General features: G+C 28.4%; 1 protein-coding gene across 1 annotated transcript; it reads left to right on the forward strand.

Annotated features, from left to right (window-relative positions):
- Positions 1 to 26,092, forward strand: LOC132744394 (N-alpha-acetyltransferase 35, NatC auxiliary subunit-like). The gene is made up of 18 exons (XM_060733109.1): positions 1 to 209; positions 1,122 to 1,235; positions 1,804 to 1,918; positions 2,433 to 2,507; positions 3,193 to 3,360; positions 3,887 to 3,997; positions 4,760 to 4,813; positions 8,330 to 8,413; positions 9,300 to 9,417; positions 9,783 to 9,961; positions 12,589 to 12,648; positions 13,089 to 13,195; positions 13,734 to 13,899; positions 14,400 to 14,578; positions 16,765 to 16,850; positions 17,369 to 17,490; positions 18,009 to 18,166; positions 26,089 to 26,092. The coding sequence occupies exons 2-18, from the start codon at positions 1,126 to 1,128 to the stop codon at positions 26,090 to 26,092; spliced, it is 1,896 nt and encodes a 631-aa protein (XP_060589092.1). The 5' UTR covers positions 1 to 209; positions 1,122 to 1,125.
- Positions 26,093 to 26,259: the final 167 nt, after the last annotated feature.

Raw genomic sequence — 26,259 nt, forward strand, 5'->3', positions numbered from 1 at the left:
TTGATACTTTTTTAAGGAAATATCTTTTTCTTCTAAGATCCGAATTATAAATGTCTTTTTACATATATTGAAAAACAACATTATTATTTTCTTTCTATTTAAACAATATTTATAGGATTGTGGTGAACGGAAAAGGCGTTTACCACAATTGTCATATATTTTCGCGATTATATTTTTAATGAAAGTGGTGCCGATTTGTGTTTTTGTGGGTAACATAACATACAGAAGAGTGTTACTGATTTTTATTCATTTAACTATATCGTGGATTAAACCATGGGACTAAACAAGTAGTATATATCAGTTTATTTTTTATGTGCTATGTAGATTATTCTAAAGCTCAGCAATTCTTTTTAGGAAGTGGCTAGACATACGACGATTCCGGGTCAGCTCGGCCCTAAAACGTACTCGGCCCCCGAGTCAGCTCGGCCCTATACCAACTCGGCACGGGTCAACTCGGCCCACTTTTCAATTATTTATATTTAGGTTTGTGTAATCACTATTTTTTGTAATATTTGTAATTATGTATAATACACGGACTTAATTTTCAGCTTTTGACAATTACAAACAAATTAAATGAAATTGGTTAAAGACATTAAAGGGACTCTTATTGTCACAGGCTATTATTATCAATCAGTGTGTTCGTAAGGATACCGATTAATTAGGTGATAATTATGATTGACGCATTCATTTAAAATTGATTAGTGACCACCTGCAATTAATTAGAAGCTTAATTATGATATTAAGTAAACATGTTTTTGTTTGATATTTTTTTTAATATTACTACGTTAAATATATTTTTTTAAAGTGGGCCGAGTTGACCCGTGCCGAGTTGGTATAGGGCCGAGTTGACTCTTTTCCCATACGACGGGCCTGTACTGCTAGCCAAATGTTCTAGCGACTAGCCTGTACACACTGTTTAGGCTATAGCCATACAGAATTTTTAAGAAAAATAACCCGTAACAATAATAAATATGCAAACTTGTGTTTATAAACTCTTTAGTGCCGCATACAAGAACAGAAGAAAAGAACATAACAAATCAAAAAGCTGCTTTACAAAGTTTTGGATGCCAGAATTAATGTTTTTGTATTGCAAAAATTCTGATATTGTTTTTATTTTACAGAAAAATGGAGCAGAAGGAAAATGATGGTCCAGTCTATAATTGGCATTGTGTTACTGACCAGTTCATTGAAGCATGTGACCAACTGGAACTTGGAGAACTCTTGCATGATTCATCGTATGTCTTTTATCTATATAGCTTTATTGTTTTGTTACTTTTGTACTTTATTTGATAAGATCTTTTTCTATTATAACAAAGTTTCAACAATGATTCACTTATAGCTGTGATAACATTATGTTGCTATTTAGTAGGTTTAGAAAGAGAAAACTATCTCTAAAAGACATTTATTTTGCTTTAGAAATGAATTGTTATGAATGAAAAAGTCAACAATTTTAAAACCAATATTAAAATCTAGTGAGGATAAAATGAGTCAATCAAATGTCATTGCAATCTGATTTCAGCCTAGCCTAATGTAATAGGTTATGAGCTGCATTTATAAACCTTGTATCAACCAGTTTGAGTCTTGGGCATGGTACATACATTGTAGTTTACTTTTATATAATCTAGTTGATCAAAATACCAGTATGTTGGCAGTTACTTGCCGAAGAAACTGGTTCAGAATCCAGGCACACTTATTGGATAACTTCTCGCATGTATATATGACAAAAATATTGAATACTGGCCCGTTAACTTGGAACAAAAAAATCATAAACAATGTAATTTCATTCTCATTCTTGTTCCATAGGTTTGGTTTATTCGAAGCTATGTCAGCAATAGAGATGATGGATGTTAAAATGGATGCTGGGATGATGTGTAATCAGATAAAAAGAGAAGTCAGGACCCTTGAACAATCTGTAGAGGTAATAGAAATTTTATTTCCCCCAGTTAAGGGGGTGGAATTTTAGGGACAAAGATTTTCTTATGATGGTTACATGAATACACATTATTGTGCAATAATTTGTAGTTTACTGATCTTTATATAATCAGGATTAACTGAAGGAAAATTGTTGATATTAGCAGAATACATTTCGTTATAAGAGGAAGATATAATGGTTGCGGTGTTGGTAGTTTTCACTCTTGATCTCGGCAGTTAGTCACATTGAATTTACCAGAGCTCAATTTAGCCACCTTATCATTCCTGAGCAGACTGTCTAGCACTTCATTTTCGCAAAGGAACTGATAACCTCTGTATATGCCAAAGCAGACGTACAATGTGAATGACTGTAGGGAGGATTTCATGATCAATCGCAACAAATGTGACCTGCACCTTCTGGGAATCAAACCAGGGTTGCCCAATTCACAGTCCAATTCTCTACCTATTGAGCTTACTTGACGGCTTGGAAGATTGTATAATTCTTTTGATTCTATTTATAGGCAGGAAGTGTAAAGCTCAAGGACTTGCAGCACACAGAATTAATTGGTATAATGGATGCTTCTCTAGCTTGTATGGTAAGATTATTTAAAACATATGAAGTATTTTTAGAAAAGATTCATGGTGATAGTAAACGGTATGTTATGGTGAATAAGTATTTTGTATGAAAGTCAGAATACTATTTTCTTTACATTTTGCTACTTTTATGACAAATTATTTTACAGAAACCGCTACTTTCTTCAGGTAGCAAACATCTAACATTCTCTAAAACCATTATTGAAACATTATGAAATTCATGTTAGCCCCTTCTAAAGAAGTGAAAACTATTTTGTTTCTGAGGCATAATGTTAGCTGGACAGTTTCTAAATACATGTATATTGATTTTTTGAAAATATATAAAAAAAAAACAACAAATGTTGTTTTTTTAATTTCCATTGTAAAGCATGCCTGCATGTAATTATGGTTTTAATTAGCCAATCCTTCTATCCCTACACATAAGAAATACCACAGATTTCTATTTGTGAGTTTCTCCTTCGATTCATTTCTTTGTGGAGATTTAATATTTAATTTAGAAAAAGTAAAAAAAAATACAATTTTCATTTAATTATGAAATAGAAGAAAAAAAACATAACATAAAGAGCATGGAAACAAGAGGCTATCTGACTTGTATGAGGGGATGATAAAGGAATAAACTTACTGTTAATGTGATTGGTAGCATTTAAAAAAAATAAAACATTTGAACAAATTTTGTATATTGTACAGGTAACTTGGCTGGAAGGTCATTCACTGGCACAGACAGTGTTCACTAACCTGTATTTCCACGATCCATCACTGATAGACGACAGATGTCTGAGAGCTTTCTCTATATGTATGCTGAAAATTGTAGATCTGATCCGAGATAGAATTAACAGGGCGGGGGTGTTTGAAGAAGTAAGTGCTGGATTTATGCTTTAAATATTTGGAAAAAGTATCTCTTATAAAGTCGATGTGACTTTCCAAGGGACATTTAGAAAAAGGTCACATATGCCAGGGAGTCGTATGATTTAGACCATTTATATAAGGAAATATGTTGGGCAGACTGAAACTAGGTCAGATTAGACAAGAGTCGTTGAAATCAGAGGGTCACTTGGGCAGTCTCTACTGTGTACTAGTATTTAATAACAACCGTATGTGGGATGTTGATCATGGTACGGCTCGGGGGCACTGGGTTTATCCTTGGGTGAGACATTATTTTCATGTGACAATTGACATTGAGACTAATGGTCAATTGTTCCTCAAATCTGATTAAGAAATCAGAAGGGATTAGTGGTCAGTTAATTTCAAAGAAATCAGTAATTTCTGCTTAGTTATCTAGGAAAGTTGATTAGCTGGATTGATGGCTGAGATATAACCAAAGAAATGCGTAAAAACGGTGTAAAAAACCCAGAAAAATAAACAAATGTACTGTATTTTGTAGGAGGATTTCCAGCCACTGACGTATGGGTTTAAAATGGGCAGTGATGTTACAGATATGAGATCTATTGGTATGATGAAAGAAGTGGAGGATGATCTCAACAGAAATATCCGGGTAAAATACAAAATCGTTGAAAAGCAGTTGTATATCTTTCCGTTTGAATGTGGGCTCAGTCATTACACTTGTTTTCAAAAGCTAAAATGCCAGTTGTTTTTTTATACTTTTCTTCTTAAAGTTGGCCCAGACATTGGACCTATTTTTATTGGCAAAAAAACTATGTGGATGAACCTTATTCAAGTTCTTGTTACACCCACTTTTTTGCTGCTCCATTGACGTCATTGTTGAATTGAGGTTTGAAAAATATGTTCAACTTATAGCAAAATTTTAGTCAAAGGGATTTGGCAGCCATCTTGGACATCATTATAAATTTCTAAGCTTCGAATTGGAGGTTAGTCAAATGAATATTCATTCTAGAAACTCAAGACTCAGATAAACAGCTTGGTGTATTTATATGAATTTTGCTGTTGGCTGACATAGATCGTTTGATTTAACCCTGTCAATAATATATTACTATACTGTATAAGAGGATAAGTTAGCGATGCGGAAATATTGGCAAATTTCACGAATTGACGAAACTCACTAAAATTTCCTATAGCTTAAATATTAAACAACCTGTCATTTAATTCTACCCTTGCACGATTTGCTAATATTTTGTCAAACAAAATGTCAGGAGTTTAAAATTTTTATAACTTTTCGACATGCGGAAATATTCACTTATACAGTATATGAATAGTGACTTAAGATCTTTATCATCATTAACAAGAATTATGGCATAATATGCTATAGTTTTTTTTTATTCACTTGTTTTTATTTCAGCATATTAAAGGGTTATTGCAAGGGGAGGGAGATAATGGTGAGAAGGAAAAAGAGGTAAATATAATCGTTCCGAAATGGCCGCTTCGTGAGCTGCGAGGTAGTTAAAATGAATGGTTACCGATTTCTATCCGCCTGGCGCCTGGCATAGTGATAGGAATTGGGAGGTACATGGTATGCAAGCAAAAGGTGTCTCATAAGTCAAAATGGCTGGCCCTTTCAGTAGGGGTGACACTATAATAAACAAGACCTTTACCTTTACCTTTTATAAGGGTTTTTACCAATTCCTTTATGTATTTGATGATTAATTAGTTCATAATAGTATGTGAAACTATGATGTAAACATGTAAATACTTGAGAACCATAGACAGCTATCATTTAATAATATATCTAAGACAAAATAACAATTTTCAGTAATAAGGCCCCAATTTGTCATTCTGCTATTGAGATTATATTGTTTATTGGTGTTCTTAAAAAAGGGTTTATACTATATTCTTCTTATAGAGAACTACAATTATTAGATAAGTTAAAGAAAGCAAACAAACAATTATTCCATTTTCACCTCCAACTTTTCTCAAGGGTTTTCAACAAGACTTTCACAGAATAATTTTCATCAAGTCTGTAGCCCCCTATTATCAGGAATTTTATTAGTCCCCTACCGGTTTACCGGAGGGGACTTTAGGTTTACCCTCCGTCCGTCTGTCCGTCAGTCCGTCCGTCCGTCTGTCCGTCCGTCAGTCCGTTCGTCCACAAAACTGGATCCCGCGATAACGCAAAAAGTACTGAAAATATTTTAATGAAACTTGATATATGGATGGATGGCAGTATGGAGATTATGCACGTCTTTTTCTTTTCTTCCTATGTTGAAAATTCTGGTTGCTATGGCAACAAATAGACTGAAAATATGACAAATTTTACACATAACCTGGATCCCGGGATAACGCAAAAAGTACTGAAAATATTTTTATGAAACTTGATATATGGATATATGGCAGTATGGAGATTATGCACATCCTTTTCTTTTCTTCCTATGTTGAAAATTCTGGTTGCTATGGCAACAAATAGACTGAAAATATGGCAAATTTTACACATAACCTGGATCCAGTGATAACACAAAAAGTACTGAAAATATGTTTATGAAACTTGACATATGGGTAGATGGCAGTATGGAAATAATGCACATCCTTTTCTTATCTTCCTATGTTGAAAATTCTGGTTGCTATGGCAACAAATAGACTGAATTTCAAGATTTCTGATTCTAGTTTTTAAGTTTTGTCACTATAAGTTCTTTATTTCTTAAGGTATTTTCTTCAAACTTTAAATATAAGTTGCTTGTCATCAACCACATCATATGTGACAAGGTTTACAACTCTAGTGCAAAATTTATCTGAATTACCTCCCTTGAACTTAAAATTTTCATGAAAAAAAACATTTTTTTTTTTAATAACTTCTTTTTCTGAATGTATCTATTTCAAACTTCATATAAATGTTTCTTATTATCACTCAACATTTGTGAGTGTTCAATACTCTACTAAGACTATTTCCAGAATTATGCCCCTTTTGAACTTAGACTTTTTTTTGAGAAATTGGTAATTTTTACTCCAACTTCTTCAATCATGGTAGGATTTTAAAAATGTTATATTTTGATAACAGGGATGTTTAAAAAATAACTTTAGAGTGTCCTTCAGTCCGTCTGTCTGTACATAAAAACTGTTTCCTGTGATCACTTTTAAAGAACTTTTTCAACAAATTTACTTAAAATAGGAACATAAGTGAATGGCCAATGGCCCTTCAGAATGTTTCTTGGGCTCTTACCGGTAGGGGACTTATGGATTGCTTGCAATACTATGATAATTGCTTGTTATTTTATGTTTTATCGGCAGAACAACACAAATAGCTTCTGGTTTTTATGCCCCCGCCATATAATGGCAGGGGCATATAGTGTTACCCTGTTCCGTCATTCCGTCCTTCCGTCCTTCCGTCATCATCAGTTTCCGTTCATTATCTTAATAACCCTTGCACATATTGAACTCAAATTTGACATATGGATATGTCATGAGAAAATACAGGTCAAGTTCGAAATTGGTCATGGTTCAATGATTTTTGGCAGAGTTATGCCCCTTTTACATTGAAAATAATATGAAATTTTCAGTTTCCGTTCATTATCTCCCAAACGGTTCAAAACATTCAATTCAAAATTGACATATGGATATGTCATGAGAAAATACAGGTCAAGTTCGAAATTTGGTCATGGTTCGATGATTTTTGGCAGAGTTATGCCCCTTTTACTTTGAAAATAATATGAAATTTTCAGTTTCCGTTCATTATCTCCCCAACGGTACACAACACATTCAACTCAAACTTGACATATTGATATGTCATGAGAAAATACAGGTCAAGTTCAAATTTGGTCATGGTTCGATGATTTTTGGCAGAGTTATGCCCCTTTTACTTTGAAAATAATATGAAATTTTCAGTTTCCATTCATTAACTCCCCAATGGTACAACACATTCAACTCAAACTTGACATATGGATACGTCAAAGGAATGCGCAGGTCAAGTTTAAATTTGGTCATGGTTCAATGATTTTTGGCAGAGTTATGCTCCTTTTTACTTTGAAAATAATATGAAATTTTCAGTTTCTGTTTATTATCTCCCCAACAGTATTAAACATTCAACTCAAATTTGACATATTGATACGTCAAAGGAATGCGCAGGTCAATTTTCAAATTTGGTCATGGTTTCGATGATTTTTGGCAGAGTTATGCCCCTTTCACTTTAAAAAATGATATGAAATTTTCAGTTTCCGTTTATTATCTCCCCAACAATATTACACATTCAACTCAAATTTGACATATGGATATGTTTTTGGAATGCGCAGGTCAAGTTCGAATTTGGTCATGGTTCAATGATTTTTGGCAGAGTAATGCCCCATTCACTTTGAAAATAATATGAAATTTACAGTTTCTGTTCATTATCAACCCAACAGTGTTACATATTCAACTCAAATTTGACATATGGATATGTCAAAGGAAAGGGCAGGTCAAGTTTGAATTTGGTCATGGTTTGATGATTTTTTTGGCAGAGTTATGTCCCTTTCACTTTGAAAATAATATAGATACATCTTAGGAATAAGCAGTTTAAGTTTGAATTTGGTCGCGGTTCAATGATTTTAGACAAACTTATCTTTCCTGAATTTTGGAAAAATTTTGAACTTTCAGTTTCAGCACTCATACTTTTGTGGAAATGTATTTAGCCATTATTTTGGCTACAAATATGCAATATGCTATTTTCAAAAGGTTAAGACTGAATGATTTCAGTGCCTTGAACATTGTATAAAAATGGTTTGTGTTAACATTGAAAAGTTTTAAGGGCTTTGAACTTAGAATGAATAAAATAATTTGTGCAAACAAATTTGGAACTAAATATTATAACATTTGAAATTTAAGCTGCATGCGGGGGCATCCGTGGCATGATGACACATTTCTAGTTTTCTTTGCACAAATGTAATTATAATAGATTACCAGGTTTTTCTGTCACTTGTTTTATATTAGTATGTATTCCATATTTCAGTATAAGTTGTGTGTAGCTGTGTGTACCAGGATAAAGTTTTATAAACTGTTATTGTCCATGCTGATAGCATTTAGTAAAGACAAGGTAGGTAACTGTGTCAAGCACTTGTTGTGATAAAAATAGTTTTGTTTTGTTAGAGTTACAACCCTTGGCTGAGTTATGATATATAATAAAGGCAGAGTAGGTAACTCACTCTTTTAGATACCATGAAGATGATTTGTATTTAAGTTATGACCCTTAGCTGAGTGTGAAAGGATTTCTTTTAGTAGTTACTGATAAATAACTCTTGTTTTAATTCTATTACTTGTATATGTACATATATAAATATTTATGAGTTACAGCACTTTACTGAGTTAACTGATTAAAAAGATTTGTTGGCTATTACTAATATGATAAAACAGTTGAAAACGTTTAATTATTTAAGCTGATTAGACAGAAAATGAAAAAAGTTCTACATACTTATGAAATCAAAACAAATTTAAAATCAATTTTAATTACTTTCTAAAAAACAAAACCTGTTAATTGGGGATTCTTGTTTTTAGCATGCTTTAAGAATTTTGACACTTTCCTGAGTTCGTCACCATAGTTCATCACTCACATTTGTTTCTTATAAAGACTAATTTTGATAACATCTATAGCATAACTGATTTAACAATGTTAAATAATGGTTTTCAGACACAGCCTCTGAAATACATATGTGGGATAAGCCAGGGTATAATGCATGTAACACTGAGGGTGGGCCTAAGTGATTACAGGAAAGACATGTGTGTCATAATGGTCCAGTTAATTTATAGAAAAGTGAAGTGAACAACAAAATGTGTCAGAAATAAAAAATATCATGGCTAACACATGTTGCTATGGACAATTTAAAGTGTATATTAATGTACTAATTGTATCCAAGCAATAAATCATAGCTAACTAATTGTATCCAAGCAATAAATCATAGCTAGTATTTCATAACTTTTTTCAGTGTGAAGGTGTGCCACAAGCGCAGAAGCTGATTGGTCAGTTGCTAGAACTGATACAACCAATGAAATCATCTGTTAATTTAGGAATACAACCTGAGGAAAGAGAAGTTACAAAAAATGGTTAGAAAGCATTTTGATTGTATATACAGTTTATATGTTGTATTCATATTTATGAAATCTATCTAGACATCATATGGTACCTTATAATTAATAAAGCTTGAGATCTTCTCTAGGTCTTTCCCAAACCAGTAATGCATGAAAGACTCCTTTGAATGCTGATTGCTGATGTGCCTTTCATTTGTTAAGAGTTCAGGGTCAAATAATATATGGTAGCTTAACAAGATTTACTTGTGGAGGTGGCCTAATGTGGCCCTCCTAACTTTCTTATATGGAGAGAAATTGTTTTGTTTAATCCAAAGTATGAGGGACAAGTGATTGGATGTAAGTAACAGAAATGTCTATAAACAGGTAAATGTTTATTTCAGATTACCCAACAATAATGGGTTTTGAGCCATTAATCAACCAGAGACTGTTGCCACCAACATTTCCTCGTTATACTGTCATACATAGCCGTGATTCGTCGGTGGACTACATGGAAACATTACTGAATATGTTGGAGATGACCACAGCTGTTCTAACCGCCAGCAATATACAAGATGTTTATGTAAGTACTTAAGTACATTCTTCATTACATCTCTTAACTACAGTTATGATTGTATGAACTCCAGCCGTTACCATGCCGAATTTGTCTACTGGATTTGCCCAGTTTTGAATAAGGAATAGCCCATTTAAAGTTTAAAAATTTAAAAATGAGCGGCCAGCAGTATAGAGCATGTGTCCCTCATAGTCTGGCTGCATACTGGTGGCTAACGGTAATCACTCGATTTCAGCAGGTAAAGGGTTAAAGTGAATTGGTCTATAATGGAAGGTTTGTAAAACAATAAATAATAACATTGATAATGTTTAGTATCAGACATAACAACTAACCACAAAAGAAATATATATATACACATAGCTGTTGTTGGCAAGTGTCAGATCCCATATGACATATCAATATACAGCAGATAATGAAATGTTTAACAAAATATAAGTATTCATCATATAAATGTTGTTTTTATCAACATATGAAATTCTTATGGAAAATGTGTGCATTGAAGAGCAATCCAATTTAACTCATAGTATAGTTAGTATTAGCATAGTTACTATGCTTAATTTGTAAAATGGGTTCTTTATTCTCCGTATTTGGTAAATAACAGATTTTTTTATATGAAAATACTAAAATTAATCAGTAATCAGACCAGAGTCATGCCTAATTGGACAGATATGCAATATGTTTTGGTTCTATATTGGTAGTTAAGGCAATTCATTATCTGCACCAGTATGCAGGTATAATTATGAGGTAAAAAGCTATGTGCCAGGCAAATCTATTTGGGTTCAAAAGTTTATTTCAATGAGATAGTGCAAAGAATACAAATTTCAGACACTCTGAATTTGCATATTTTGATATGATACATGTACTTGTTTCAGACATTGTTCATTAATGGGCATCATCCCTGATTGTAATGCTGCTGTTTTTTTTCTCAAATCAGCATTCAGGCCAAGATGATTATTAACCAGGTTTTCCGAAGGAAAAAACTGGTTATTAGATTGAGGTATGTCGGCGGGCGGATGGCGTTAACCAGGTTATCCGAAGGAAAAAACTGGTTATTAGATTGAGGTATGTCGGCGGGCGGATGGGCGGACGGGCGGGCGGGCGGGCGTAAACAATTTCTTCTGTGCGCAACTCCTCCTACATTTTTCAACGGATTTTGACCAAACTTTCACAGAAGCTTTGTCATCAAGTGACCTGGCGCATATTGTCGGGGTTTTGTGATTGGATAATATTTGACCTAATTATGGCCCTTTGTTTTTTTTTCCTTATATAGAATATATAGTGAATAATTTCTTCTGTGCCCAACTGTTCCTACATTTCTCAATGGATTTTGACCAAACTTTCACAGAGGCTTTGTCATCAAATGCCCTGGCGCATATTGTCCGGGTTTTGTGATTGGATAATATTTGACCTAATTATGGCCCTTTGTTTTTTTTCCTTATATAGAATATATAGTGAATAACTTCTTCTGTGCCCAACTGTTCCTACATTTCTCAATGGATTTTGACCAAACTTTCACAGAGGCTTTGTCATCAAGTGCCCTGGCGCATATTGTCGGGGTTTTGTGATTGGATAATATTTGACCTAATTATGGCCCTTTGTTTTTTTTCCCAATATAGGCTATATAGTGAACGATTTTCTGTGCGCAACTCCTCCTACATTTCTCAACGGAATTTGACCAATCTTTCACAGAGGCTTTGTCATCAAGTGCCTTAGGGCATATTGTCAGGGTTTTGTGATTGTATAATATTTGACCTTATTATGGCCCTTTGTTTTTTTTCCTTATACAGATTATATAGTGAACAATTTTTACCATGCGCAACTTCTCCTACATTTCTCAACAGATTTTGACCAATCTTTCACAGAAGCTTTGTTATCAAATGCCCTGGCGCACATTATCGGGGTTTTGTGATTGGATAATATTTGACCTAATTATGGCCCTTTGTTTTTTTCCTTATACAGATTATATAGTGAACAATTTTTACCATGCGCAACTTCTCCTACATTTCTCAACAGATTTTGACCAAACTTTCACAGAGGCTTTGTCATCAAGTGCCCTGGCGCACATTATCTGGGTTTTGTGATTGGATAATATTTGACCTAATTATGGCCCTTTGTTATTTTTCCTTATACAGAATATATAGTGAAAAAATTCTTCTGTGCTGAACTCCTACATTTCTCAACAGAATTTGTTCAAACTTTCACAGTAGCTTTTTTATCCAGTGCCCTGGCGCATATTGTCAGGGTTTTGTGATTGAATAATTTTTTATTTAATTATGGCCCTTTGTTTTTTTTCCTTATACAGAATATAATTATAGTGAACACTTCCTCTGTGGCAATTCCTCCTACATTATTCATGTTTTTCATTGCACATAGTTACATTGTTTGTTGCTTGTATTTGTATTTCAAATACAACATATTTATCTACAATGGTGATAATTGAAAACCTGGTTTCATGGCATTGCCATGTTTCTTGTTACCCCAACTGTAATTGCTGTTGTCTGTTTATTAAATCTTGCATTCACATATCGTTATTATTCAATTTTGATTTGGTGATATTGAAGTGATATATTAGATACTTTGAAGATGGATTTAACTTCTGTGTTTATGTTTTACATTTGTATGTATTATTTTTTCAGGAAGTGTTCAAGGAATTCAGTAAACTGTCACCGTGTGTGTTAACAAGGTCTATGTTACAGGTAAAGTATTGTGAAGAAAAGTTATTACAGAAAAATAGGAATTGGTAATATTTGAGCAAAATGTTTTTTAAACTATACTGATGAAGTGCTGTACTGGGCAGGATTTTTTAATTTTTCCCTTACAGGACATGTAAATTTTTAAAAATGGCTAAAACCAGAGACTTGTATTACATAGGGAAGCTGTAAAAATAGAAAATTTACAGTCTTTAAGTGTATGACATCATAGCTTTTTATCCATTTAAATATAGCTCTGTGTTAAAACTTATATTTACATGAGGTCATAGCATTTTTATATACTTAAATATTATCTGGCATATTGTGATTAGTTATCTACCATTATTAATCTTCATTTACCTTGCTTTACCTTTAAACAAGATAAAAGATTTTGACAAATTTTCACATTTTATACAGTTTTCCATATTTGTGATCTTTTTTTTCAGTTGTCATTTTTACCTCCAAGTAGAAGAGTATTTGGTAAACATACACTGACAGACTTTCTAAAAGATTCTGTGAGAGCATTTGTCATGCCTCCTGCACTCGCACCAAAGTTTGTAATATTTCTTTTAAAATTGATAACACTCAGTAATATGATAAAGGCTTGTCAAATATATAGAACATAATGAATGAGTGTAAGTTCAATACTGAATTTATTGACAAGATGAATAAATATATTAAGCAAGCCTCTGGCGAGCATAATATTATTTTATTCAACAAGTTTAATAAATTAAGTAATGAACCTACATGAATATTATATTCTATTTATCTCATACCAAAAATGAAAACTTTTTAAAGTGAAAAAGAATAATTTTTCTTTGACTTGGTTATATTGTGACACCAACATTTAGCTTGTCTTACATTATGTTTTATTTATGTTCCTGTGATCCAGCTAGTCGTGGTTCTACTCGCGTGCCCATTCTTGCCTGAAATAATGCCCAGAAGGCCACCTCAGGTCTTCCTCCATCAGTAAAGGTGTAAAGTCGCAGTATGACCTATACTGTGTTGGTGCGACATAAAACCCAACTAAAAATGGTGCGACATAAAACCCAACTTAAAAAAAAAATCAGAGTTGTTTGTATATTTAACAGAGCACCCATCTATAACAATCCTGATGTAAAACAGTATGTTGATGCGTTGATGACCCGAGCAGTGCGACCTATATGTACCGTGTTACAAATAACTGGTCACAATCGTGCACGGCAACGTGACAAGTGGGCTCACCTGCTGGACGAGATGGCGAATCTTCAAGACGAGGTTTCTTTAAATCTGTTTTTTTTTTTACTGTAAAATCATTGTAATTCATGCAGCACTAATTTTCGTGGATAAGCTGATTTATGGATTTAAGATTTGAATGTAGAATGACAGTTATAATTTGATTTTTGATCTCATCTCAGGGTAAGTACATGTACATGTATATCACAAATGTAAATCTCAGACTTTTATCTTCACATTAATCTTCATATTAATTTTCATAGCAATATAAGTTTTTTAGCACAAAATTGGATGTTATACAGTGTAAAAACTGGGACAGAATCTAGGAACACTGATAATTGTTTGTCATTAGAATTTACCAATCTGATACAAATCAGCACCTTATTTACTCCATCAATCAAAATCACAATGAAGGTGAAACAAATACAGTGGGAATCAGATCTACATGCAAGAAATAACTCAAGTAGATCACATTGTAGATTTTACCAAACCCAATATAAACCACAAAAATTAGGTATGTTTTTGTTTTGTTTAATGCACAGGCTGATAAGGTAGATGGTTTCCTGCACCAAGTTCAGATGAAGACTGACCCCAATAGACAGTATGGTTCAAGTTTTGGTACCTGGGTGTTATATTATACATTACAAGTCATGATCAATTATACACTGTCAGGTTTCGAGTTAGAGCTGTACGCACCCTATGAATATCATTATGTGTATTGGTAAGTTTGGTTATTTCTTTTTTAATGATGTAGATATGTATTTCATTTCACCTGAAGTTGATTAGTGTGTCATGTTCTTGTTTTGTTTGGTATTAAGTCTAAATGGCTCTTCTTAGGTCATTTGGCAAAGTTAAATTTAATTAAATTAAGTCTTGGACAAAAAGGTCATTTGCTCTTTCTTGCTGGCGTGATTTTCTTTTACAACATTGAAGAGTGAGAACTCCCCAAATGTTAAGTTTTAATTTTAACTTTTAAACAACTATGAAGAAAAAAATAAAACACTTTTGAATTAAATTTCTCCTTTTATTCCTTATACACTGATCTGCTCCTATTAATTATTTTAATGCCTATGTGAGTGGCTTTTATACAAATATTTCTCGCCTTAAATTGTGAAATGCTTGAAACATGTGGAAAGCATTTAAAGCGAAAAACATGAGAAAAGTCAGAAAAACAAAGATACTTGTATGAGTTGTTATTACTGTAAAATCATTATTATTCGTGAGGCACGAATTTTCGTGGTTTTCGTGGGTAGGTCAATCCACGAATTTTAGATCCCACGAAATTTTATCCCAACAATTACTTCTAATCATGTCTCTTTTCTATGCATGCGTCGCCACTTTTCCGTCGATTATTGTGTTATGATGGTATACAGATAATCAGATTAAATCTATAAATAGTTAAGGTTTGCAATATTAAAGAAAATTGAAAGCAAAGTCGACTTAATGTCCTGAATTTCAGTCGTATATACACATCACTGAGACTGCTTAATTGTTGTAGGCTACTTGATTGTGTAATCCTGAATACTTGACATAATCGAGTAAAAATTGGAAACCAGTGCAATAATTAGCGCTAATATAAATTGTCAGTTTGCTCTCATTAATTGTAAATAGAATTAAAGAAATCTTTGATATTAATGTCGTAAGTAAAATACACAAAAAATAATAAACAATCACTAAAATGGATGAATTGTTCATCCTTTTGTCGTCTTTAAATGATCCAGTTAAAATTTTAATCTGTAATTGACCTTTTTGAAAACCTAGCTAAACACCGTTTTCCGGTACGTTACTGTTTTAGCTCTGGGGAATTACACCAAATGAAGTACATAACACAGTTACGAGATATGTCTATTTTCCTATCATTATTTAACCGTTTAAGGTGAAAAAATGATGTTTTTGAAAATTAGCAATATTCGTTTAATACCTATTGCAAATTATTCAAAAAAATAAATTGTTTATAACGAAAATCAATAAAATTCAAAAAGACGTAGTGGATATAAGGTTATTTTCTGCGTAAACTTGTGTATTTACTTTATTTTTTGTATGGAATTATTCATACAATGATATTTAATTATTTTCTTATAAAGAAATTACTGATTTATTTCAGTTTAATTTAAAGAAAGGCCGAAAACATTGAGTTCACTATTACACTCCATAAGGTGAATTCCCCTGAGCTATGTACAGAAAGTACCGGAAACGGCGTTTAGCTAGGTTTTCGAATTCGTGAATTCCGTAAACATCAAAGACGCTGCCGATTTCTTAATATATCCACACTATCTCGTATTATTCACTCATATTAAGTTATATGCATGTAAATTTACACAGTCGATGTGATGTTGCGTGTAGTTACTGTCAAATATAGTAAGACCGATTCAAGGTGTAAACTTTTTAAACTCGCTGGTTAAAACGTGTCAGGGGTCGTATAAATTATGCAATGTTTACATCGGCGAATCACAGGGGCAGTGTGTACAATGGAGCTGTATATCATGTCATCTAGATGTGTTAATTGCAGTCAATTATCGGCAGTAACTGCTATCTTTATGTTATGCCTAGAGGCAAGGATTAGATTATTGACAAGCACTGTATGATATCACGCGGTAAGTAAAAATGCGCGACGGTTAATTTTAAGATTACTTTTCATTACGTTTTTTTTTTTTTTTTTTTACAAGAAAATGAAAATCCACGAATTTAAGAACCCACGAAATTGCCCGTTTTGATAAAACCACGAAATTTCATGCCCACGAATATAAGTGAATTCGCAGTATTTCAGGTACTTGTATGAGTTGCTATTATTTCAGGTACTTGTATGAGTTGTTATGATTTCAGGTACTTGTATGAGTTGTTATTATTTCAGGTACTTGTATGAGTTGTTATGCTTTCAAGTCCTTGTATGAGTTGTTATGATTTCAGGTACCTATATGAATTATTGTATTCCTGGTTATTTTCCACCATTCAGCGTGCAGATTCCTTTGTTATAGATCATGAAGCTTACATAGGTAATTATAATATTGATTCTTTGTTCCAAAATGATAAAAGAAATAATACTGTGCATGACCTTAACCTGTCGGAGCATTCTTTAGAGCAGTGGTAGTCTTGAATTCGTAACTGATATCTTCCAATGCAAAAAGTGCCAACCTAAAAAGGAGTGACACAGGAAGGATTTAAGCTGTTGAAGATGTTTAATATTTTGTTATTATCATGCAGCTAACTTAGTCTCTGACTGACTTTCCATAGGAACGCTTAGTGTTTAACCAGTTAAACATGCTGTTTAAATGAATGATTATTAAAACAGTGTTGTGGACAGTCTATGTGTAATAGAAAGTCAAAAGTTGGGCAAAGACTCTATAAGGGCAGTTGGCTATCTAAAGAGTATCATCTGACATTTTAAATATAAGTGAAAAATTAGGTCTTGAACTAATTCTCAATGTTTCACCCACTGTTTTCATCTTTATATCCTTAAATAGAGTTATGTAAAATTTGAAAGGTAATTCATTGAATGCTCACACTATTACAGATATGGTGAGCAGTAAAGGTAGGGGAAGTAAGAAGGGAAAGAAGAAGAGGCGTTCTAAAGGTGTTCAGAAAGAGGCTAACATTTGCCAGGCTCAACAGAACATGTTTGGAGGATATTATAAAGTATTGCTTGTTTGTTGTTATTACCTCACCTGAGCACAAAGTGCTTAGAAATGAGCTTTTGTGAAAGCATGATGTCAATCTTGCAGTTATACATCATTGTCCAATTTTGTTTAAACGACAACCTTCTTTAATCACATGGAAGATTTTGACCAAACTTCTCATGAATGAGTCTTAGCTGAGCGATCTAGGGATATGAGAAGAAAACTGATATTTGACTTAAATGTTAATGAAATTTTAAATAAGTTGACATCAAGTCAAAAATTTTATCCAAATTTGGCCAAATTTATGTATTTATTACAGTACAGAAAATAAGTGTAGAAGATGTATATGATTTACAGGATAATGACAAAAATGTTCATATGAAACTTTCATAAATGTAACTATAAAATCTTAAATAAGAGATAATGTATATCTTTAATGATTTTTATGTAAAAGTGCTTAAGTCAAAAACAGTAACTAACTGAACATCTTAAGTTATACATACAGGAAAAAATAAAAAACATTTTATAATTTGACAGGCTGTGATGGGTTTACAATTAGCCAACAAATTAAAACATCCGAACTTTGAGTATGATAAAGAAGAAGTACGGTATAGTCACAGATTTGCTCCATTTGCCTGCGTCTCAACACCACCCATGGTTCCTTATTCTCAGTTCAAAGGGAAAAAAAAAGGGGGGCCCCCCTTAAAAAATTAAAAACCCCAAAAAAAAAAAATTAAAAACCCCTTTTTCCCTTTTTTTTCCCCCCCTTTTTTTTTAAAAATTTTTTTTGGGGTTTTTTTTTAAAAAAAAAAAAAAAATTTTTTTTCCTTTTTTGGGGGGGGGGGAAAAATTAAGAAAAAAAAATTTTTTTAAAGGGTCTAAAAAAAAAATTCCCCCCCCAAAAAATTTGGGGGAAAAATTTTTTTTTTTTTTTTTTAAAAAAAAAAATTTTTTAAGAAAAAATTTTAAAAAAAAGGGGGAAAAACCAAAAAAATTTTAAAATTTTTTTAAAAAAAAAAATTGGGGGGGGGTTTTTTTAAAAAAATTTTTTTCAAAAAAAATTTTTTAAAAAAAAAAAAAGGGGTTAAATTAAAAAAAAAAAAAAATTTTTTTTCCCCAAAAAAATTTTTAAAAAAAAAAAATTTTTTTTTTTCCCCCGGGGGGAAAAAAAATTTTTTAAAAATTTTGAAAAAAAAATTTTTAAAAAGCCAAAAATTTTTAAAAAATTAAAAAAAAAAAAAGGGAAAAAAAAAAAAATTTTTTTTTTTTTTTTAAAGGGGGGGGGAAAAAAAGTTTTCCCAAAAATTTAAAAAAAAAAAAAAAAAAAAAATTTTCCTTTTGGGTTTAAAATTTTTTTTAAAAAATTTTAAAAAAAAAAGGGAAAAAAACCCCCCCGGGGAAAATTTTTTTTTTTGGGAAAAAAACCCTTTTTTTTAAAAAAATGGAAGGGAAAAAAAAAAAAAAAATTTTTTGGGGTTTTTAAAAATTTTAAATTTCCCCCGGGGAAAAAGGGGGGTTTTTTTCCAAAAGGGAAAAATTTTTTTTTTTCCCCCAAAAAGGGGGGGGAAAAAAAATTTTTTTTTTGGGGGGGTTTTTTTTTAAAAAAGGGGGGGAAAAGGGGGGGGGGGTTTTTTTTTGGGGGGAAAAAAAAAAAAACTGTTTTTTAAAAAACCCCTTTTTTAAAAAATTTTAAAGGAAAAAAATTTTTTTTTTCCCCCAAAAAAAAAAAAAGGGGTTTTAATTTGGGGGGGGGGGGGGTTTTTTTTTTTTTAAAAAATTTTAACCCCAAAAAAAAATTTTTGGGTTTTTTTTTTAACCCCCGGGGGGTTTTTAAAAAAACCCTTTTTTAAAAATTTTTTTGGTTTAAAAAAAAAAAAATTTTTTTGGGTTTTTTCCCCAATTCCAAAAAAATTTTAAAAAAAAAATTTTAAAAATTTTTTGGAAAAAAAATTTTTTTAAAAAAAATTTTTTTTGTTTAAAAAAAAATTTTTTTTAAAAAAAATTTTTTTTTTAAATTTTTTTTGGAAAAAAAAATTTTTTTTTTTAAAAAAATTTTTAAAAAATTTTTTTTAAAAGGAAAAATTTTTTTGGTTTTTTTCCCATAAAAATTTTTTAAAAACCCTTTTTTTTTTTAAAAAAAAATTTAAAAAAAACCCCCGGGGGGGGAAAAAGTTTTTTTTAAAAAAAATTTTTGGGGGGGGGGGGAAAAAAAATTTTTTTAAAAAATTTTTAAGGGGGTTTTTCCCTTTTTAAAAAAAAAAAGGGTTTTTTTTTTTAAAAAAGGGAAAAATTTAAATTTTTAAAAAGTGGGGAAAAAAAAAAATTTTTTAAAAAATTTAAAATTAAATTTTTTTTTCCCCCCTTTTTTTTTTTTTTTCCCCAAATTTTTCCCTTTTTTAAATTTTTTTTTTTTTTTTTAAAAAAAAAATTTTAAAATTTTTTGAAAGGAAAAAATTTTTAAAAATTTGGAATTTTCTTTTTTTCCCCCAAAAACCCCTTTTTAAAAAAAATTTAAAATTTTTGGTTTTTTTTTAAAAAAAAATTTTAAAAAATTTTTAAAAAATTTTTTGGGTTTTAATTTTTAAAATTTTTTTTTTTTCCCCCAAAAAAGGGGTTTTAAAAAAAATTTTTAAAAAAAAAAAAATTTTTTTTTAAAAAAATTTTTTTTTTTTTTTTTTAAAAAAAACCCTTTTTTTAAAAAAAAAAAAAAAAGGGGGGGTTTTTTTAAAGTTTTTAAGAAAAAGGGGAAATTTTTTTTTTTTTAAAAATTTTTATTTAAAAAAAAATTTTAAAAAAAATTTTTTTTTTCCCCCCAAAATTTAAAATTTGGAAAAAAATTTTTTAAAAAAAAAATTTTTTTTTAAAAAAAAAAAATTTTGTTATAAAAACAACAAAAGAAAAGGGTTTTTTTTTTTTTTAAAAATTAAAAAATTTTTTTTAAAAAAAAAAAAAAAAAAAAAAAAAATTTTTTTTTTTTAAAAATTTAAAAAAACAAAAAAAATTTTTTTTTTTAAATTTAATTTTAAAAAAATTTTTTTTAGTTTTTTTTAAAAAATTTTTTTTTATTTTTTTTTTTTTTTTTCCCCAAAAAAAAATTTTAAGGGGGGGGGCCCCCCCCTTTCCCCCCTTTTGGGGGACCTTTTTTTTTTTAAATTTAATTTTCCCAAAACCTTTTTGGGGTTTTTAAAAAAAAAAAATTTTTTTTTGGGGAAAAAAAAAAAAATTAAAAAACGAAAAAATTTTTTTTTAAAAAAAAAGGGGGGGGAAAAAAAAAAAAGAAATTTTTTTTTTTTAAAACCCCTTTTTTTTAAAAAAAAAAAATTTTTTTAATTTTTTTGGAAAAAATTTTTTGGGAAAAAATTTCCAAAAAAATTTTTTTTTTCCAAATTTTTTCCCTTTTGGGGCCCAAAGAATTTTTTTAAAAAAAAAAATTTTTTTAAAAAAAAGAAAAAAAGGTTTCCCCCAAAAAATTTTTTTTTAAAAAAAAAAAAAAGGGGGTTAAAAAAAAAATTTTTTTTTAATTTTTAAAAAAATTAAAAAAATTTTTTTTTAAAAAAAAAAAAAAAAATTTTGGGGGCCCAAATTTTTTTCCCTTTTTTTCCCCCCAAAAAAAAAAAAAAATTTTTTGGGAGGGGGCCCCAATTTTTAAAAAAAAAAAAAAAAAATTTTTAAAAAAAAAAAAAAAATTTAAAAAAATTTTGTTCCTTTTAAAATTTAAATTAAAAGGGGTTTTTCTTTTTTTCCCCTTTTTTTTTTTTTTAAAAAAAAAGGGAAAAAAAAAATTTTTTTAAATTAAAAAAAAGGAAAAAAAAAAAGGAAAATTTTTTAAAAAAAACCCCCCAAAAATTTTTTTTGGGGCCCAAATAAATTTTTTTAAAAAAATTTTTTTTTAAAAAATTTTTTTTTTTTTAAAAACCCGGGTTTTTTTTTTTTTTTTTTAAAAAATTTTTTTTTAAAAAAATTTTTAAAATTTTTTGGGGTTTTTTTTTTTTTTTTAAAAACCCCCTTTTTTTTTAAAAAAGTTAAAAAAAGAAAAAAAGGGGGAAAATTTTTTCCCTTTGAAAAATTTTTTTCCCCCTTTTTAAAAATTTAAATTTTTTTTAAAAAAAAAAAAAAAAAATTTTTAAAAAAACCCGGGGGGAATTTTAAAAAAAATTTTAAAAAAATTTTTTTTAAAAAAAAAAAAATTTTTTTTTTTTTTTAAAAAAAAAAAACCCCCCTTTTTTTTTAAATTTTTCCAAATTTTTTTTTTTAAAAAAAATTTTTTTTTTTTTTAAAAAAAGGGGGGGCCCCGGGGGGAAAAAAGGGGGTTTTTTTTTAAAAAGGGTTTTAAAATTTTTAAACCCCCCAAAATTTTTTAAAAAAAAATTTTTTTTTTTAAGGGGTTTTTTTTTAAAAAATTTTTTTTCCCTTTTTTTTCCCCAAAAAAAATTTTTTTTTCCCAAAAATTTTTTTAATTTTGGGGGGAAACCCTTTTTTTTTTTTTTTTTCCTTTTTTTTTTCCGGGGAAATTTTTTTAAAAAAATTTTTTAAAAAAATTTTTTTTTCCCCCGGGGGTTTAAACCCAACCCCTTTTTTTTTAAAATTTTTGGTTTTTAAAATTTCCCCTTTTTGGGTCAAACCTTTTTTTAAAAAAATTTTTTTTTTTTTTTGGAAAAAAAAAAAAAAAATAAAAAAAAATTTGGGGAAAAATTTAAAAAAAATAATTTAAAAAAATTTTTTTTTAAAAAAAAATTTTCCTTTTTTTTTTTTTTTTTTAAAATTTTTTTTTTTTTGGGGGGGGTTTTTTAAAAAAAAAATTTTTTTTTTTTAAAAAAAAAAAAAAAAATTTTTTTTTTTTTTTAAAAAAATAATTTTTTTAAAGAAAAAAAATTTTTTTTTTTAAAAAAAATTAAACTTTAAAATTTTTTTTTTTTTTTCAATTTACCCAAAAATTTTTTTGGAAAATTTGGGGTTTTTTTTTTAAAATTTTTTTAAAAAAAAAATTTTTTTTTAAAAAATTTTAAAATTTTTTAAAATTTTTAAAAATTTTTAAAAAAAATTTTTTAAAGGCAAAATTTTTTTTTTGTTTTTTAAAAAATTAAAAAAAAAATTTAAAAAAAGGGTTTTTTTTAAAATTTTTTTGGGTTTTTTAATTTTTTTCCCCCAAAAAAAAGGGGAAAATTTTTAAAAAAAAAATTAAAAAAAAAAAAAAAATTTTTTTTTTTTTTTTAAAAAAAATTTTTTTTTAAAAAAATTTTTTTAAAAGGGGTTTTTTTTTGGGGTTTAAAAAAAAAATTTTAAAAAAAAAAACCCCCTTTTTTCCCAAAAAATTTTTTTTAAATTTTTTTAAAAAAAAAAAAAAACTTTTTAAATTAAAATTTTTAAGGGGAAAAAGGGGGTTTTTAAAAAAAAAAATTTTTTTTTTTAAAAAAAGGGTTTTTTTTTAAAAAAAAAAAAAAAATTAAAAAATTTTTTTTTTTTTTTTAAAAAAAATTTTAAAAATTTTTGGGCCCCCCCCCAAAAAAAAAATTTTTTTTTAAAAAAAGTTTTTTTAAAAAGTAAATTTTTTTAAATTTTTAATTTTTTAAAAATAAAACTTTTAAAATTTTTAAAAAATTTTTTTTTTTTAATTTTTTTTTAAATTTTAAAAAAAAAAAAACCCTTTTAAAAAAAAAATTTTTTTAAAAAAATTTTTTTTAAAAAAAAAAATTTTTATTTTGGGAAAAAAAAAGGGGGGGGGGGGTTTTGGAAAAATTTTTTTAAAAATTTTAAAAATTTTACTTAAACCCCCCCCCAAAAAAACATTTTTTCCTTTTGGGGGCCCCTTTTTAAAAAAAAAAAAGGAAGGGGAAAAAAAAAAATTTTTTTTAATAAAAATTTTTTTTTTTTCCCTTGGGTTTGAAAAAAAAATTTCCTTTTTTTTTAAATTTTTAAAAATTTGGGGGGCCGGAAAAAAATTTTTTTTTTTGGGGGGGGGGGGTTTTTTTTTTTTTTTTTTTTAAATTTTTTTTTTTTGGAAAAAAAATTTTTAAAAAAAAAAAAAAACCCCCCCTTTTTTTTCCCCTTTTTAAAAAACCCAAAAAAAAAAAAAACCCCTTGGTTTTAAAAAAAAAACTTTAAAATTTTTAAAAAACCGGATAAAATTTGGCCCCAAAATTCCAAAATTTTTTTAAAAAAAAATTTGAAGGTTTTTTGAAAAAAAACCATTAAAAGGGTTTTTCCCCCCCTTTTTTTGGGTTTTTTTTTTAAAAAAAATTTTTTTTTTTTAAAAAAAAATTTTTTTTTTAAAAAACAAACCCCTTTTTTTTAAAAAAATTTTTTTAAAAAAAGAAAAATTTTTTTTGGGTTTAAATTTGTTTTTTTAAAAACCCCCCTTTAAAAAAAAATTTTTTTTGGGAAAAAACCAAAAAATTTTTGGGGGTTTTGGGGGGTTTGGGGGGGTTTTTTAAAATTTTTTAAAAAAAAAAAAACCCCCCCCCTTTTTTTTTTAAGGCCCCAAAAAAACCGGTTTTTTTGGGGGGGGGGAAAAAAATTTTTTTGGGGGGGGCAAATTAAAGAAAAAATTTTTAAAAAAAAATTTTCCCTTTAAATTTTTTTATTGGGTTTTTTTTTTGAAAATAAATTTTTTTTTAAAAAAAAAAATTTTTTTTTAAAAAAAAAAAATTTTTTAAAAAGGTAAATTTTTTTAAAAAAAAAAAAATTTTTTTTTTTTAAAATTTTTTTTTTTTTTTTAAAAAAAACCCCCTTGGAAAAATTTTTAAAAATTTTTTTTTTAAAATTTTTTTTTAAAAAAAAAAATTTTTTTTGGGGAAATTTAAAAAATTTTTTTCCCCCAAAATTTAAAATTTTAAAAAAAAGGGGTTTTTTTTTTTAAATGAAATTTTTTGGGAAAAATTTTTTTTTTTTTTTTTAAAAAAAATTTTTTTTTTTTTAATTTTTTTTTTTTTTTTTTTCCTTAAAATTTTTAAAAAAAAAATTTTTTTAATCAAAAAAAATTTTTTTTAAATTTTTTTTAAACCAATTTTTAAAAGGTTTTTTAAAAAAAAAAAATTTTTTTCCAAAAAAAAATTTTTTTTCCCCCCAAAAAAAATTTTTTTTTAAAAAAAAAATTTTTTTTCCTTTTAAAAAATTTCGGTTCCCGGGGAAAAAAAAAAAGGGATTTTTAATTTAAAATTTTTCCCCTTTTTTTTTAAAAAATTTTTTTTTTAAAAAAAATTTTTATTTTTTTTCCCCCCCCCTTTAAAAAAAAATTTTTTTTTAAAAAAAATTTTAAAATTGGAAAAATTTTCCAAAAAAATCCCAAAAAATTTTTATTTCCCTTTTTAAAATTCCCAAAAAAAAAAACCGGAAAAATTTGGGGTTTTTTTTTTTGGTTTAAAAATTTTAAAAAAATTTTTTTTTAAAAAAAAAAATTTTTTTGGGAAAAAATTTTTTAATTTTAAAAAAAATGGAAAAAAAAAATTTTTTTAAAAAATTTTTTTTTGTTTTTAAGCCAAAACCCCCCCCAAAAAAAAAAAAAACCCCCCCTTTAAAAAAGGTTTTAAAAAAAAAGTTCCCTTTTAAAAATTTTTGGGTTTATATTTGAAAATAAATACTGGCAAAAAAAGACATAAAATGTCAATGTTTTTTTTCTTGTATTTGTCACATGTCCGGATTACCAATACGATTTCTATACAGAATTGTTGATTGTAGTTCCCTATAACATGGAAGTGGAGCTTGTGTGAAAAAGATTGCTTCCTGTATGACATATCGTATCTTAAAGGCCCATTATGCATCAGAAATGCTTTCATTTTTATTTCTAAATATCTTTTTTTTGTTATTCTTTTACTGTCCTCTTTATCTGTTGCTTTTTGGTTATAAGTACTTTTATGGTGATTAAATATTTTGTATGGAAGTCAAAATACTGTTTTGTTTATATTTCCTACTGTTATTACGCATTACAAGCATCCAGCATGTTCTAAACCATTATTTAAACGTAATAAAACACATGTTTGACCTGCCTAAAGAAGCAAATATTCAATCATATCTGAGACATAATGTGCCTTTAAAAGACGATCATTCTGGAGAACGGGCGATCCCTCAGAGGCATTGACAAGAAAACTCATGCATATTGAATACTAACAATTACAAGTCTTTCAGTTATAAACTGCTAACCAGCCCCTTTTCATGTATCCAACATACCCACTATATTTCCGTAAGTGGTCATCGACAAACCTAATAATGATATCGTGGGATGAATAAAGTACTATGTTCTCTCCAATACTAAATATTGTCGGCAGAATAACTATCGAACACAAATGCGGATATGATTTTTCAGTATGATTTATGTTTCCGCCCAGCCTTGAAAAATATGAATGGAGTATCTCTTCTTAAAGAAATATAAAAAAAGTGAATTAAGTAGGATGTATATTTTATTATTATAAATACGAACCTACTTGGATTGTTTTGGAAGACAAACCCGCCCCAATAATAATAATAATAATAATAATAATAATAACAATAATAATAATAATAATAATAATAATAATAATAATAATAATAATAATAATAATAATAATAAAAATAAAAAACAAGCCGCATAGCTCTAATATTTTTATAAGAGATTTACACAAGAAAGAATACTTTTACATTATAGGTAGCGATGTAAGTGCATAGCTATACATTTAGTAAGGACAATGAAACTTCAATATATCTCTATTAAGTCCAGAATATTAATGCATTGAAGTTCAGAAGGATGACAAACGATTTAAATGAAACGAATTTATATTTTGCGTGATTATTAACCATTACAAATTTAGCTTGTATT

This window comes from Ruditapes philippinarum, unplaced genomic scaffold (genome assembly GCF_026571515.1).
Source record: "Ruditapes philippinarum isolate M1 unplaced genomic scaffold, ASM2657151v2 ctg390_1_1_1_1, whole genome shotgun sequence".
Classification (NCBI taxonomy): domain Eukaryota; kingdom Metazoa; phylum Mollusca; class Bivalvia; order Venerida; family Veneridae; genus Ruditapes; species Ruditapes philippinarum.